The 18,153-nt window shown below is 35.1% G+C and overlaps 1 protein-coding gene across 1 annotated transcript; it reads left to right on the forward strand.

Annotated features, from left to right (window-relative positions):
- The first annotated feature begins 10,324 nt into the window (after positions 1 to 10,324).
- On the forward strand, positions 10,325 to 10,651 carry LOC110681601 (uncharacterized protein K02A2.6-like). The gene has a single exon (XM_021857755.1). It carries the CDS (start codon positions 10,325 to 10,327, stop codon positions 10,649 to 10,651), a length of 327 nt encoding a protein of 108 aa, XP_021713447.1.
- Positions 10,652 to 18,153: the final 7,502 nt, after the last annotated feature.

An 18,153-nucleotide genomic window follows, 5' to 3' on the forward strand; every position in this document is an offset into this window, starting at 1 on the left:
GACATGGAATGCATTTCCAGTGGCCCTCACACAGAAGCTTCAGGAGCAGCATAAGAAGCAGCTAAGAAAGCAATTTTTTTCTTGGCAACCCTTTATAATTTGGAGATAATGGATGTCAATTATGGAGATGCATATGGTATAGACCAAGAATGTGCTCAACTTGAGGATGCATACTTAACGTTCAAATCAAAAGTAACTCAAACAAAGAAACCTCTTCTAAAGCGTAAAAGGCACACTAATCGCAGTCCTTTTGTCACAGGAACGTCTTCTAATGCAGCAACATCAATGCCTTCAACGGCAAATTACAAGACATGGACACATCCATCAAATAGGTAAATCCCTTTAACAAATGTTCTTAGCTACTACATAAGTGCTTCCACCTTTTGTTATATATAACTGTCTAAAATTAGTATAGACACTTTCCTTTTGTATACTAAGAAAACTGAAGCTGTACTATCATTACAATGGATATGCCTTCTAAAGGTTATTGCTCATAGTTATTACTCCATTATATGATCATTTTGTGGAGGTATATATTATATGATCATTTTCTGGAGGTACTTCTTAATTAAACTGTTTTCCCTTCCTAAAATTCATTATATAAAACATCCATTTCTATTATATAAAACATCCATTTCTATGGAGCTTATCTCAGAATACAAGTTTAAATTGCAGCTTACATCATTTAATGTAGGGTTTATAACCATAACATGATATTCCAAGAAATAGATTCCTACTGATAGAAGAAGAGTCAAACAAAAAGAAGACTAAAATTAATTACATATTGAAAGTTGCAACAATGCATTAGCATTTTTAACATTATATGAACAACTGCATGCAGCTCAGAGCCACAGCTCCCCACATTCATCATTCTAAACAGCGTGGCACATAGCAAAACTCTTTTATTGATTCTAATTACAAACAAACTTCCATCACTCGGAAATTTATACATGCTTACTAAACTTATATTAGTTATACATGTAATATAACAGACTACAGCTGGCACTTTACTTTAAATTAAGTTGATTAGTGTGCCTAACTACTTTAAAAAAATTCATGTATAAAAGTAACCAATATTTCCTCCTATGCTTCTGCAACACAGTTACCATACCCCTACTGTTGTTGTGCTTCTTGTGTTTGTAGATTAAGATATGTCCTACAACTATCTAACATTATACAGAAAAGGAATATGGACAATTTAATCTAATTTTAAATAACTCAAAGATTAGTAAGTTTATATGAAATTGAAAACAAAATATTGCAGAAGATTTAATCTAATTTTAAATAACTCAAAGAGTAACTCAAAGATTAGTAACTCAAAGATTAGTAAGTTTAATTTTAAATATGGACAATTTAATCTAATTTTAAATAACTCAAAGATTAGCAACTTAATAACTCAACTCAGTGTTTCATTATTGCAACTCAACAAAGAGCTCTTATAAGGAATTGAAAACAAAAAAGATGATATTAGTGTTAAATTACATTAGGTTGTTTTGTCCAGTTCATACCTTCTTTGATTTAGATATTAAAAAGAAATTAACAGACTACAAAATCTACAATCAGTATAACCATGATAATTACTTTATCCTTCATCAAGTTGCTAATTAAACATGAGTACCTGAAATACCTGTATTTAACCCTCTTACACTATTAATCTACAATTAACAACGAACAGGATGAATATCAGGCTTTGTAGAACTTTGAAGCAAAGAATAAAACAGTATAGTGCCTAAACAAAACATAAAATTCAAAATATCTTCATAGACAGAGGGGAAAGCAAATGATAGTAGAACACATAGATAGTAAACGCATTGATACATCAACTTTTATCAAACAACTCACTGATCATAATCCCAAAGAATCTTAAAAAAGCACACAGTGGAACTTAACAACAACAAAACTATGCCTCTAAACTATTACAAACTACAACATGAACAGATTAAAAATTCTGCAATACCATGTGTCCATAAAGAATCTTTCAACGATGTGGCCTCAACTATACTTTTATAAATTCAACAACTCACTACTACAACTTTCACCTACACATTACCAAGCAATAGCCAAACACATCTACAAATGCAGAAAGAAAAACACATTCAACGCTCCTCCTAATTATTCAACTCAAAAATGTTCCTAGAATCCCATCCACAAATCCAAGCTTCTTTCTTCCCTATTATCAAACATGAAACAATACTCTCTCATGATAAATTATGTTTCTTGAAGCAAACACCTTGATCATCGGTAGCATAGTTCCTACTAAAGCATGGATTCGGTAGCATAGTTTCTGCTAATGTATTTAGATAATAAACACATTAGTATATATATGTTACTTTCCATATTAATTATTTAGGTGTAATGTCAACAACTAATGTTATGATGTTGTTGACATTAAAACACCTCTACAACTCCCAAGTCCGATAATTCCTCCATATTATGATACGCTCTACCAAAGGACTTGGGAAAATATACATAATTTTTCTCTGCTAAGGGGCTAAGGTCCGTGGCAGATGAAATCGCTGGTGGTACAAACCACTAAAAAAATTTAGTAAGTATTTTTATTTTCAAGATTTGAGAAAATGTTTGAAGGTATGTTTACTACAAATCGACCCGAATTTCTTTTTGAAGTCCCTTGCCCTCCTCCTCTCCCCGCTCTGTTTACTAAAGTGTAACATGACTATATTAACTTTGTTTTATTAAACTATAACTATTTCCTCTTATAAGGTTACTGGTCCAAAGAAACTAACTTATAAAATAATCGAATTTATGTTATTATTTATTTAGCTATATTAGATTATAATTGTATCCTACAATTATAAAACTTCTCCACTTAAGACTTGGAAGAGTTGTTAGCATATTTTTTCCGATTTTAGCTCGGAAAACAAATGCCAAGCATGTTGAGCTGTCCATCCATTAAGTTTGAGGGATTTACATTAACTACTACTCTGCTATTCTAAGCAATTAGATTGCTATTGTAATAATGTTGTAGATCTTTTGTAACAACTATTGATTCTAATATATTCTGCTGTTTTATTTTTCTATCCTTAAATTCTCACTGAGTAGATAATATTTATTATTTTATGCTTCAGTCCACTATATAATGATCAAAAAATGCATTTCTGCTTAAGCTTATTCATTTGTTTCTAGAGCTACAAACAAAAAGCTAAAAGAATGGATTTCTATTCATTAACCCACAGATTAGACGTTAATCTTTTTGATTTTGTTCCCGCATACTATATTTAAAACAATGAACAAAACAATTGCCACTGGAATTATGATTGTTAATATTCCTAGAGTGGGAAAGCAAAATCTGAGAATTAAATCAAGAATACAAACATAAATTCCTGCAACGACAAAAGTTAATCCAAAATCCTCTTAATAAAACTTCACAGCAAAAAACATCCAAGCACAGCAGGTAAGAAATCCTTGTACGCTTGAGAAAGTTCAAAAGTTGCTCAACATATTGTTAATATAATAGCTCGGATTTTTCGTGCTAACTTATTAGCTGTTTTGATCTATGTAATTAGCCAGATCAAACATTAATTGGCCAAACTATATGCACGCTACTAAACAGATATAGAACTATAACGTAAATTATGCTTTTACAGAAAGCATTATTACCAAAGATTATATGAAATTCATTTATTAATAATTTTAAATAACTAAATCAGGAATCGTTATTAAGTTGCAGATAAACGTCAAATATAATAACCTTCCCCTTCCTAAGCTTCAGCACAGCTCCTTCATCAATTTGCACTTCATAATAATCAATCAATTTATCAACGCCTTTCCTGATAAAACACTTCCCAATTTTATTTTCAGAAATATGAACCTTCATCTCAGCCTCAAAACTTGTATCATAAAGACGCAGAAGAACCTTAGTTGTTTCTGTAAGATTTTGAAAATGCTTTCAGGCAAACTCTACCGGGACATTCTACATAAAAAAAACGAGAAATCAAAAAAAATATTAAAAAGCCAAAAAAATATATTCCACAAAAAAAGACATTCTTCATCTAAATAAATCAACACAAATACACATACTATGATTCCTTGTGAATGATACGATTCAGAGAATACAAATTGAAAATTACGCCCTCCCAATTTTGATGAAATAGTATTTGCCCAAGAATTTGCTTCAATCATCATTGTTGAACACCCTTCAATCATAGGCTTTTGACCACGTTTCTTCCTAACATTACTATCTATATTTGCCATATATATGAAGCTCACTGACACAATAAGAAAATCTCATTCCAGGTATTAATTTATAGGCAATAATTCAACTACAGTTACTAATTCTATAATTAAGTCAAACATACACTTAATTACAATTACAAGTTTCACAATAATATTTGACTAAAGTAATAGCTTAGACCATGAAAAACATACTAGCTTTTACGATTATGACTTGAAATATGAATACGAATCATGCTTTTTCCATTTGGTTTTTGTCACAAATTACAATAGAGATTCCCAACATAGTTGTACCATAAATTTAGATTGTATCACCAATAATATTTCAATTAGAACAACAAACGCATTCATAATAGCCATTTCAAAATTTATGATGAAATATAATTAACGATAAATTAACGCATAATTACTACCAAAAAAAATAACACAAAATTGAGAGGGCACCCGCGTTGCGGGTGCACTCACAACTAGTAAAATAAAATAAAAGAAAATGAAATGGAAAAAGAAACCCCAAAACCCCCGAAATTCCCACCAGACCCACGAAATCCCACCACTTTCTCCATTCACTTGCTGCTTTCATTTCCTTCATCACCATCACCACGCATCATCACCCTCCATCAACCATCAACAACAATCATCAACGGTAATCATCAAGCATCATCCTTCACCTTCAATATCAACTGTTCGATCTCATTAATTATCATGTGCGAGGCTCGTGAAGTTGTTCGGTCGAACCATGGGTTGGTGCGGCCGAACTACGGGGTTGGTTCGGTCGAACCATGGGTGTGTTCGACCACACCTCTTCAATTTACAAAACTTTGAAAGTTTCTGACTAGTACATCAACCAACTCTTATTGGTTTGCTCGAACTTGATTAATTTGCTATTTGCTCTGATTTTGCTTTATTTCTTGCGCGAATTGGTAGGATGATGGCCGGAATTGAGTGGCTGCGGTGGTTGATTGGAGGTGGTAATTGCTGTTGCGGATTGGTGGCGAAATGGGAAGCGCAGCAAGTGGTTTTCGGTTTAGGAGGTTGAAGATGGTAGGTGACGGTGGCTGTGGCGCTGTGGGAGCAGGGGAAGAGTGCTTGACTGGTGTTAACGGTGGTATTGTGAGTGGAGTTGTGTTTGTGAGGTGAGGGAGCAGGGGAATTGACGAGTTGTTGTTGTTGCAGATTGTTGTTGGGGGAAAGTAGGGAGCAGGGCAGTGAGGTTGAGTTGTGGCGTAGGATAGGTGGTTGTGTGGTGGAGCTGGTGGTTGTTACGGGGGTGATTGGTGGTTCAGGTGGTTTGGGTGGCTGTTGTGGCTGTGTGGTGGTTGATTGGAGTTGCGGGTCAGTAAGAAGAGGAGAGGGAAATCAGGGGAGTGCGGTGGTGATTTGCTGCGGCTGGTTGTTGTTGGTGGTTCAGGGCGGTAGATTAGAGGTGAGTGGTGGCTGCTATTTTGTGTGGTGAAGGGGAAAACAGTGGTGAGCTGGTGGTTGTTCTTGATGTGCTTGGTTGCGTGGCAGCAGGATATGGGCCAGTAGCAAGTAGCAGTTTGGGGCAGCAACTTGCTTAGTTCAATTTTGTGCCTCGAACCTCGGACCTTGAACTCGAATATGACTTTGAAACTTGACCAAGAATCCGAAAACAACTACAACCGAAAACAAACACGAGGGTAGGATCGAGAACAAAATAAAAATAAAATAAAGTAAAGTAAAATACTAAAACTAAAAGAAATTAAATAAAATCAAAAGAAAATAAATAAAATAAAATAAAGAAAACAAACTTGAAAATAAAAGAAAAATAAGAGGAAAACGAGAAGAAAAATATTAACAAGAATTTAGACTAAGAACATAAGAGAATAAGAAACATAAATAAATTACAAAATTAAACTAAAAACTACAAAATACTCAAATAAAAAGATAAAAGACGAGAATAAGCAAATAATAGAAATAAAGGATAAAATGAGCTTAATTATTGAAATAAGCCGGAAAAGTATTCAATAAACACCCCTAAAAGTGACATAAAAGTCACTTATCAAATCACTCTAGGTGGTCGGCCATGTAGAGGATTAGAAGGAGTTTTGGGCTTCTTGCCCTAGTCTAATTATAATGAGATTATAAATAGACTAGGTGCCTAGGTTTGCATGTAAGCAATTAACTGATCATTTGATCAAACCCTAATTAGCAAACACGAAACCCAACCCCTCTCATATTCCTCTCTCTCTCTCACGGCTCTCTCCTCGTCCTCATGCAGGTGGTGGTTTGTGGTGGTGGTGGTGGTTTGCGCGGTGGTCGGTTGTCCATAAAGGTGGTGATCACGGTTTTCCTCAATCACTCGACCAATCTAGTATTGGTGGAAGGCTCGTTCGAAGCTCGTGGACTAAGTAGAGGAGCAACGCTTGGGGTTCTATTCTCTCCTTGATTTGTCAATCAAATTGCTACGTGGAATTCACGCTTCAAAGGTATGATTATGTGTCTTGTGTATTATGCATGTGATCTTGAGAATGGTACTAGTTTGAATATGATTCATGTTATTTCCGCTGCATAGTACCTATAAACTCCTACAGTGGTATCAATTAGCCTCTTGCATGAACGCGCTAGATTATAATAATACGATTATTTGATGTCCATGTTAATTTTGTAATCAATTAAGAGGGAGAAATTAATTTAATTATGGTTCAATTATTATTATAATGTGATTAAACTTTTGGAATCAATTAAATGTGATTTAATTATGCTCAAATAGCCATGAAGATGACTGAATTTAGCCCTAATATGTTCGAAATTTTCGAACCCCCTAACCCCAATTTTTCGAATTTTTCGAAATTATTAGCCCTAAAATATGTTTTTGTGCTTGATTTTGTTTTAATTCGATTTATTTTATAATTCATAATTTTAATCGGATTGATTTATACATAAAAATGTTTTGTGTATAATAATTGATTTAATTTTAAAAGTTAGAATTAAATTGTGATTGATTTTATGATGAATTCTAATTTTAAGATTGAATGTTGATTTAATTTTAATTTTTGGACTCATTTAATTTAATTTTAATAAATGTTATTTTAATTAAATTGAAAAAAAAAAATTTGGTCGGCAACCGCGGCTGGGTGGCGCAGCCACGGCGGCTGTCGACCAGGTGGCAGTCTGAGAGGGAGAGAGGGAGGGCAGACGATCGATGGCGGCTGTGGGCAGTAGCGTGCAAGTGTTGCACGGCTGCTGGCGCTATTGTCGCGCTGCTGCCCTTGCGGCAGTGGCTGCCGTCAAGGCAGCCAGCCACCGTGGCTAACTTTGGCTAGCCAACCACGGTGGCCGACAGTGGTGGCTCACGGTTTTAAAAAAAAAAGAAAAATTTTAATTATCTTATTTTAAAAATTATTTCAAGATAAATATGATTTATTTTGGATAAGTTAAAATATTTTGAAAATATGATATTTTATTTTAAAAGATAAAATCGGTTTTATTTGGATAAAATCTTTTATTGTAGGATAAAATCAAATATTCAAAAGTTGTTATATTTGATATTATCCATATTTAAAGTTGTTCAATTGGTAATTATCCTAATTAAAGTGGTTAATTTTTGATAAGATTGATTAGGATATTCTGAGCATATATATTCTAAAAGGATAATAATTGATTTAAATAATGTGATCATCCCATAATTAGATTAGGATATAATTGATTTTAAAATTATTTGATTGGCTAGTAATTAGGATAGAATCTCCTAAATTTGTTAGGATAATCATGGAAGATTAAATATGATTTATCTTTCTAGATTAAAATATGATTTGATTTTATCTCATGACTAAATTAAGTGAATTCCTAAACACCGCCAACAAAAATGATCATCACCGCCAACATTCGGTGTGAATGGACAATCGTACCCTTATTAATTCACCACCCCTTATCCTCCCGGCGACCCACAACTTTTTCTGATCGGCGATGACCACCACCACCCTGATCGGCGACCCTCCATACCCTCCTCTATGACGACCCACCACCTTCCCTCGCCGGTAGGAAGGTGGTTGATTAATATATATATATTTATTTCAGGCAACCGCGGTAACCGAAGTCCAAAACCGGTTACCGTGGGCGATATTCAGAGCCCAAAACCGGTTATTGTCACGATAATCGGTTTAGGGTTCCGGTTATCGCGCACGGTAACCGGTTTTGGGCTTCGTTTACCACGCACAGTAACCGGTTTTGGGCTCCGGTTATCGTGCACCTTAACCGATTCCATGGTAACCGGAGCCCAAAACCGATTATCGTGCCCGGTAATCGTTTTTGAGCTCCGGTTGGTACAGTTGTAAAAAAAAAAACCACCACCTTTCCGCCAAATAGGGAAGGTGGTGGGTCATCTTTGAGGGGGATGTTGTAGGTCGCCGGTCAGGGTGGTTGTGGTGGTGGTTGTCGTCGCAGATCAGTGTGGTGGTGGTGTTAGTCATCAATTGGGGTGGTGGTGTCAAGGTGTTAGTGATTGGTGGCAAGAGGGAAGATAGTCATGAAGTAATAAGGGTATGGTTGTCATTTTATACTAAATGTTGGCGGTTTTGATCATTTTAGATGGCGGTATGTAACACCCCCCTAAATTAAATATATGATATTTTATAAACGGTCATGAATAATATATGATATTATCTAATTATGATTAAAATATGGTATATTTTAGGAAATGCGTTGACTTTATTATGAACATTCGATGTTGTAGTTTAGACAAGCATGTTGAGTGATTTATTATATGACACTTTTATAATATATGATATTATGTTGCTGTATATAGATTAGTGTGGCCCATAGATTCGTAAATACGATCTGTGCATCATGAAGTATTTTTGTAATCTAAATACGGTCTGCGTACCGTTGAGTATTTTTGTAACTTTTATTTAAATTAAATAAAATAGTTATTTAAATAGTGTTAGTCCAAAGAAGCCCTTGAAGTGAAGGCCCAAAGGAGCAAGGTGGAAGGAGATCCATGACGATTCAAGTGGGAACATTTTCATTTCTAGTTTTCTTAGGACTAAGGGGCTACACTATGTCATGATTTATTTTATTGCATTAGTAGATTATGCACGTTAGATTTTATTTATGTTGATTGATGATGCGCTAGAGTTAACTAAATAATCACAACATAATAAATCTAGGTCCCAGTAATATTGAGATTGCTTTTCCAATTAAAAATCCGATGAAACCTTTGATATTTATGATGGGTCATGCCAAAGATGGGTGTCATATTATATCTTAGGGGAGTGGGGGTAAAACAAATTTTACAATTTTAATTGGTTATGCTCAACAAGGTTACCTAAAGAGTTTAGAACCTTGAAGCAAAGGGAAATAATTAAACATGTGATGATTAATTATTCAACCAAGAATTGCAAGAGATGTAATCAGTAAAGAGTTTACTCACCTTGAAAATGTAATGGTTGATGGTAGGGCCAAAGTCCGGTCAATTATTGCACGAATAAAGGGTCTTGGAATCACTTAAAATTCAATTGGGATCAATTAATTATTGAATAAAGTGTTTTAAAGTTACCAAATGAATGCGTTTATGGTACTTTAATTTTAATTAAACATAAATATTAAACTTTACCCTATTTTGACATAGATGGGTAGCCGTTATCACAATGACAACAACGTTTACAACCTTCGACCATTCCTTGAGAAGGATAGATTGACAGGGGATAACTTTTCGAACTGGGAAAGAATGCTAAGGTTTGTTCTGAAATCTGAAGATAGAGAGAATGTCATTGACACTCCATTGCCAGGACCTCTGCTAGAAAATCCAACTGCGGCAGAGATCAAGAAGCACAAGGAAGCTCATGATAGAGCTATACCTATCACTTTCTTAATGATTGCTACCATGGAGCCTAGTCTTCAAAAGCGTTTTGAGGATCAGGATGCCTACTCAATCATGCAAGAACTCAAAGCTTTGTTTAAGAAACAAGCTAGAGTTGAAAGGTATGAGCTCCATTGTGAGATTCTTGATTGTAGGATGGAGAAGGGCACCACAGTTCATGATCATGTTTTCAAAATGATCGGCCTAATTCAAAGTATGGAGAAACTGGGGCACCCACAAAGTGATGATTTGGCAACAGACATCATTCTCCATTCACTACCATAAAGTTTCAACCAGTTTATCATGAATTTTAACATGACTGCCACTTCAAAGACTATGAATCAATTGCATGCAATGCTGGTTAGTGCTGAGAAACAAATCCCTAAGGAACCTAAGAAGGAAATTCATATGATTCAAAAGGGAAAGAGGTTCAAGAAGAAGGGGAAAAAGGCTAGTGCCAAGAGCAAGGGCAAGCAAGTTGCCAAGGCTCCTGAAAAGTCTAAGACGAATCCAAAGCCCAAGGCTGCAAGTGAAAGTGAATGCTTTTACTGCAAGAAGAAGGGGCATTGGAAGCAAAATTGCCAGAAATACCTTGACTTCCTCAAGAAGAATGGAGCATCAACCTCCGGTATTATGTTATAAACATTTTAACATTCACTTAGGTATGTGATACCATGTTGTACTGCTTAACATTATGAATGTTGCGCATGAACTGCAAACAAGTGAAGCTTGCATGGAAATGGAGCTTGAAGGTGCACTAGAAGTATTTGAGTGGCCAGAGATAGCTTCATAGTTTTAAATTTTTATCATGATTTTAGAATAATTTTCAATTTTGATGAGACAATATTTTGGTTTTCTTGTTTTGAATACTGAATTTGGTTTACTTGTCTTGGACAAGTGTTGATCCATGACCAAGGTAATAAATTGTTTTTCATTTTGCTATATATGAGTTAATTTTGTTTTATGACATTGATATAAGTAGATCACAAAAGTAAATTTAGATGATTCAATGTACACTTATTTATAACAAGTAAGGTTAGGTCAGATTAACCTTTTGCACATCCAAAGTTATGGATGGACTCTTATTCCTATATAATTATGAATCACTTGAGAATTAGAAGTCATGCTTAATAAGTTAGAATGACCAAGTTGCCTTTTAGTAGAAAGGGTAAAAGAAGCTAAAATGACCTTTTGATACTCATACATATGATGTATGTGGACCAATAAGTTCAAAATTAGCAAAGAGATTTAACTATTTCATTGCTTTTACTAACGATTTAAGTAAATATATCGATAATTACTTAATGAAGTAAAGTTTGGAAACATTGAAATGTTCAAAATTCCAAAATAAAATGTAAAATCAGTTTGAGACAAACAATTTAACACCACAATATGATTGTTATGATAAATATTTAACTCAAAAGGAATGATCATCTAAAGGCATTTGTTTAATTAATTCACAATCCAAAAACACTACAATTAAAATGTATGTTTATGAAGAAGGAATCAAACTTTGCTTGCCATTGTTCGATCCAAGTTTTTAATGAATCACAAATATCATTTTGAGGATATGCATTAGAACAACAACAATTGCAAATACACTAAACATGAAACTTAACGAAAGCAGTAGAAAAGATGTCATAAGAGTTATGATTTGGAAATGTTCCAAAAGTTGTTTTTTCTAAACAGGATTAAGGGTTATGAAATCAATGTAAAATGTTTACTAAGATAACATAATGCACCTTAAATCAGAAAAATAGTTCTTCATGGGTTTTCTCATGGAAACTAAGAGGTATTATTCCTACAATTGCGTAGAAACAAAGTGTTTGTTGCTCGCGATAGTGTCTTTATAGAAAAAATGTCTTTCTAAAAATCCAAGTGGGAGTCAAGTTATATCTTGATGAGATTCGAGACGAGAAACAAATGGATGTGGATAACACTACATCAGAGACGAATTCGCATGAAATCAGCTAATTTGATAAAAACATGTGTCGAAGCAAGCTAATTCAACTAGCGAGGCTTCTATCGTCCTACTAGAATGAAAGGCTTCAAAGAGTTGAAGAGAATAATTCTATTGTCGCTCATACCTATCGTAGGTTACTTGGGATCAAAACAAAAATTTGTTGAAATTCTGAGAAAAGGTGGATTCTAAAATTTTCTTATTAAAAGGGTTAGAATCCATGCCCTACAAGCAAGCTTTGGATGCCAACTCAGGAAATAGCTTAAAGCCATGAAATCCAATATGGACTCCATGTTTGTAAAGATGTGTTTGTCCATAATACTCTTACAAATAGGGTCAAACTTATTAGTTGGGTAAGCCTATTCGGATTATTCTAGTTATGGATATCAAAATCACCTTCATGAAACGTTCTTGGTGGTGAGCATGAATATGATACAACCTAAGAGTTTTGAAATCCAAAAAAAAAAAAATCCTAGAAAGTTTTGCATACTTCAGATATTCATTTATGGATTGAAGTAAGCATTAAGGAGTTGGAACATTCGTTTTTGATTAGGCAATCAAACAGTTTGATTTCCTTAATAGAACGAAAAGGGAATCTTGTAGAGACAAGAAGTTTAGTGGGAGTAATTGGTCTTCTTAGTCTAGTATGTAGTTGACATACAGTTCATATGATATGATATATCAATGCTTGAATAAGTCAAGCAGTGGTTAGAAAGATTATTTAAATATGATAGACTTAGGAGATGTTGAGTACATATTGGGAATTAAGATCCATGAAGTGAATCTTGAAGAATGATTGGAATGAATCGAGAGACTTATGTTGATAAGGATCTTGACAAGTTCATGAAGCATGACTCTAAGAGAGGATGTCTTCCCATGTTTCATGATATTACACTCAGTAAAACTCAGTGCCCTCAAAAGCTAATAGAGTTGAGTTGTATGGATAATGTACCTCATGCTTTTGCAAAAGGGTCCATTACTTGTGCCATGAAATGTACAAAGAAAGATGTTGCATATGACTTGTGCATGTGTAGTAGGTTTCAAGCAAATTTAGAATAAGCATATGGAGAATTACCAAGAACAAATCCTTGAGTACTTGAGAAGCACTAAGAGGAATTCTTCTAGCTATTGTGTTAAATGGTAATTTAAGCAAGTTGTCAAAAGGTTACACGAATGCAAGTTTTCCAAACAAGCAAGATGATTCTAGATGGTGATCTAAATGCATATTTGTGTCTGGATGGAGAAGGACAGTGAGCTTGAAGAGTTCAAAGCAGAGCACTGTTGCATACTCAATGTCAGAATATGTGTATTAAACTATAGTCAGATAGTTAGAGAGGAAGTTCGAACTAAAATTTCATGTGACTAACAGGTCACCTTTGCCCAAGAACAAAGGAGCCAGAGTCACATCACAAATTCAAACTTAAGGATATGACATATCACCTCAAATATGAGATCATTGACAAGCGGAAGGTCGGGTTCTGCAAAGTTTTATTATGAATGAGAAATCACTAAAACCCTTCCATAAACTAAGGTATGAGAGTAATAATAAAGTCTTAGGATTGAAGCAAGTTATGTAATTTAAGTTGTATATGTTTTGAGAAACATATTACATGAGAAATGCATCAATTTGCAGAATTATGTTTAAAATAGAAATTATTATTTCTCTTATTTAATTATGGTTTTGGAAATTAAATAAAATGTCCAAAATAATTATGAATTGATGGGCTCATCAAGTTGATGACCTGGTGAATGAAACCCCACAGGTGAACAAAATTCATATATTATTTGAGTTCCTAGTTTGAGATCATTAAAGTGGACATAAATGATTTCAATAAATGGACTAGCATATAAGATTGATTGGATAGCGCAGTTTCATGGGCTATAGGGGGCATAGTGATGCTCGGTCAATCACTTGGATATTCATGAATGATGCATGATCGAACTATTGACCTACTTTGAAGTTCAAGTATAGAGCTTCCGTATATATTAGTGGGTTCCTTTGACATGGGTGGAACATTGATTTCATTCAATGGATGTTGTGACTATGGTACACTCAAACGTCTAGCCGTAACTGGAGATTATAAAGTGTGTTTCCTGGTTATTTCAGAAGTTGAGTGGGAGTCATGTTACCACAAGATTGGATAGAGTCTACCTATTAAATTAGGAAATGCGTCATGGCCGCTTGAAGAGGGAGAATTCAGAAAATACGTGGCCGCGTTCTAATGCATTACACAGTAATCATTTGGTTTTGTAATTCTAACTTAGATTTCAAGAAACAATTTGTAGATTAATATGATCTCGACATGTGATCAATCATATTATCAAATCGACACATATATTGACTTAAGGAATTTGAATATTGCACCCTTGTCACAGACAAGTGGGAGATTGAAGGAGTTATGTCTTCGTCGTGTGCCATTACTAGATATATATATGGATCAAATTATGGAGATAATTTAGTTCGTACATTTGGGTTGTCGTTTTGCCATACCTAGAGGTACTAACGATCTTTGGACTAGTAAAATAGCCCAAAGCTCAATTGGACGGATCCTATAAGGTCACATAAAGGGGCTAGATCGAGCATTGGAGGACAAGGCCCATCATGGGCCTCATCAATCTAGGTGGCCGGCCACGTAGAGGATTAGAAGGAGTTTTGGGCTTCGTGCCCTAGTCTAATTATAATGAGATTATAAATAGACTAGGTGCCTAGGTTTGCATGTAAGTAATTAACTGATCATTTGATCAAACCCTAATTAGCAAACACGAAACCCAACCCCTCTCATATTCCTCTCTCTCTCATGGCTCTCTCCTCCTCCTCACGCCGGTGGTGGTTCGTGGTGGTGGTGGTGGTTCATGCGGTGGTCGGTTGTCCATAAAGGTGGTGATCGCGGTTCTCCTCAATCACTCGACCAATCTAGTATTGGTGAACGACTCATTCAAATCTCATGGACTAAGTAGAGGAGCAACGCTTGGGGCTCTATTCTCTCCCTGATTTGCTTGTCGAATAGCTTCGTGGAATTCACGCGTCAAAGGTATGATTATGTGTCTTGTGTGTTATGCATGTGATCTTCGGAATGGTACTAGTTTGAATATGATTCATGTCATTTCCTCTGCGTAGTACCTATAAACTCCTACACCACCTACCAAAGAGCAGCCACAACATTGTTACATGATATGATGCACAAAGAGGTGGAGGTCTATGTCGATGATATGATCGTTAAGTCAAAAGATCGCCCAGGCCATATCATTGCACTTCCCAAGTTATTTGAAAGACTCCACAAATACAACATGAGATTAAATCCAGCAAAGTGCGCATTCGGAGTCACGTCAGGAAAACTACTTGGATATGTGATTAGTTCTAGAGGGATTGAAATAGATCCCACAAAAGTCAAAGAGATCATGGCCATGCCACCGCCTAAGAATGAGAAAGAAATTAGAGGCTTCAATATATAAGTAGGTTCATATCAAAAATCACAGCGATATGTGAACCTATATTCAAGAAGCTTAAGAAAAATGTCCCAGTCACATAGGATGATGATTTCCAAAAAGCATTCGACAAAATCAAAGAGTACCTGGCAAACCCACCCGTGCTAGCACCAGCAATGCCTGACTTTCCTCTTTGACTCTACCTTACGGACACAAGAGAAACGATGGGAGCAATGCTAGCACAAGAAATGAAAAGCAAGGAGAATGAAATTTACTATTTGAGAAAGAAGTTTCAAGGATATGAGACACGATATACACCACTTGAAAATTTGTGCCTCGCACTTGTGTGGGCCGCACAAAAATTAAGACATTACATGCTCACTCATACAGTGCATGTCGTGTCCAAGATGGATCCTCTCAAGTACTTGTTCGAAAAAACAACACTCAATGGCAGATTATCAACGTGGATAGTCTACCTTGCTCAGTTTGACTTGAAATTTGTACCACAAAAAGCCATCAAAGGTTCTGCGGTTTCTGACTTCCTAGCAGATTTTCCGCTAGAAGAAGTTGAAAAAGAAGAAGATGAGTATGATTTCCCTAACGAAGATCTACTCATGACTGAAGATGATAGCTGGACGCTCTATTTCGACGGAGCTTCAAACCAAAAGGGTTGTGGTGTAGGGTCTTGCTTGTATCACCCAATGAAGAGCATATCCAAATTTCCATGAAGCTCAACTTTGATGTCACCAACAACGCCGCAGGATACGAGGCACAAATCTTGGGACTAGAAATAGTTGTGGCCTTGGGAATTAAGAAGCTCAGAATCTACGATGATTCGTCACTAATCATTAACCGTACCAGATCTCCAAGAGATGGAAGGTGAGAAGCGAAAGTCTCGCTACGTATCAAGCTCATTTGGAAACTCTCACGGAGCAACTAGATGAAGTGGAATATACGTACTTTCCTAGAGAAGAAAACCAGTTTGCCGACGCACTAGCGAAATTAGCATCAATGGTGCGAATTCCAACATGCACAATCAGAATGCCATTGACTATAGAAAGAAGATATGAGCCCGCTTATGTTCACACACTTGATGATGAACAAGAATCACAAGAAGAAGATTAAGAGCCACGGTATACAGATATCCTTAACTACGTGACAAAAGGAGAATACCCTCCTAATACTGATAAAAGGGCACGCCGTGCTTTGAGGCTCCTGGCCTCACAGTATGTGCTCATCAGGGGAGAACTCCGCAAGAGGACTGCATTAGGGAGAAATCTCTTATTCTAGGGAATATTTCAAGCATTACCCAAAACTTGAACCCCACTGTGATCATACACTAAAGTACGGTGGCGTCCAAAGGGAAGGAAGCTAGAGCAAAAGAGTCGCCAAAAAGTTCTAGGAACTGGTAAACCGTTCACAAGGTGAAGGTTACACCCCTTAACGATCCAGAAGATCGTTAATTCCAATAGGTGTGGAACCACGACTGGTAGTTCGGGGATGAAGGTACAAATCCAACTTAAAAGAGATTGAACCTGCCCTAATAATAGGCCTCTACTTTATTCTGATTGTATTCATGTGTGGTTTCTGACTAACATGCAATCAATAGGATCAACCCTAAACCTTTTTATCTATGTTGATTGAATATTAATGCACAAATAAACCTATTATTGGCGATCACTTGAATTATAATCATATTAACCCTAAATAAGATTAATTATCTTATTAGGCGTGATTACAAGTACCAATTCCCTTTAAGCATGCATAAAAGGCATGATCAAGCAATAGAAATGAATATAAAGCAAGATAATAATAATAATAAATAATAATAATAATAATAATAATAATAATAAAATAATAATAATAATAATAATAATAATAATAATAATAATAATAATAATAATAATAATATAATAATAATAATAATAATAATAATAATAATAATTATAATAATAATCATGTTAAAGCATAATAACAAGATCCTAGGCATGATACTAACAAGATTAATAACAAACCCTAAAATGTCACTAAGAAATAAAGATCAAAGCTTTAACCCTAACATGATACTATTATGATATTGGGAAAGAAAATAGGAAGAATCGCAGGAATCATAATAAGCATATTTGATATTATAACCTTTTCCCTTAACATAATACTAGGAATCATAATAACAACCTAGACATGATACTAAGAATCAAAATAATAACCTAGACATGATGTCTAAAATCATAATATCAATAAATAAATTAAAGCACTTACTTGGATGCCTCATACCTCTTTCTAATAAAAAAAAATACACGTGTTAATAACTTCAAGGAAAATAATAATGAAACAATTAAGTTAAATAATTGAAATAAAGATTAGGGACCAAACCATCAGAAATTAAAACCTTTCACGTCTAGGGCGAAGGCAACTTCGAACTTGGCTAGGTGTGTCTAGTGCTAATGTATGAGGAATTGTGTTTGTAAAAAGGTTGGTTTATAAAGAGAGAGAGAATCAAGAAATTCTTAATGAGAAGAAAGAATTAGAAAGAATAAGAATTGATGATATTTGATGATTAAAAACAGAATTTTAGGAGGCTATTTATAGAGAAAATCAGTCCGATGTATAAAAAAAGGAATCAAAGTTTCAACGAGAATAAAACAAGATTAGTGCTAGACGCTGGTCATTAGCGCTAGACGCTGAAGGTTAGCGCCAAGCGCCAAGTCTTAGCGCCAGGCGCTAATGCTTGTCGTCAGGCGCTAATAATATGCTTCAC

Source organism: Chenopodium quinoa, unplaced genomic scaffold, assembly GCF_001683475.1.
Source record: "Chenopodium quinoa cultivar QQ74 unplaced genomic scaffold, ASM168347v1, whole genome shotgun sequence".
NCBI classification, from domain to species: Eukaryota; Viridiplantae; Streptophyta; class Magnoliopsida; order Caryophyllales; family Amaranthaceae; genus Chenopodium; species Chenopodium quinoa.

Excerpts from the sequence above, each read along its gene's own strand:
- LOC110681601 (XM_021857755.1), top strand. The coding sequence starts at position 10,325 with ATGACTGCCACTTCAAAGACTATGAATCAATTGCATGCAATGCTGGTT.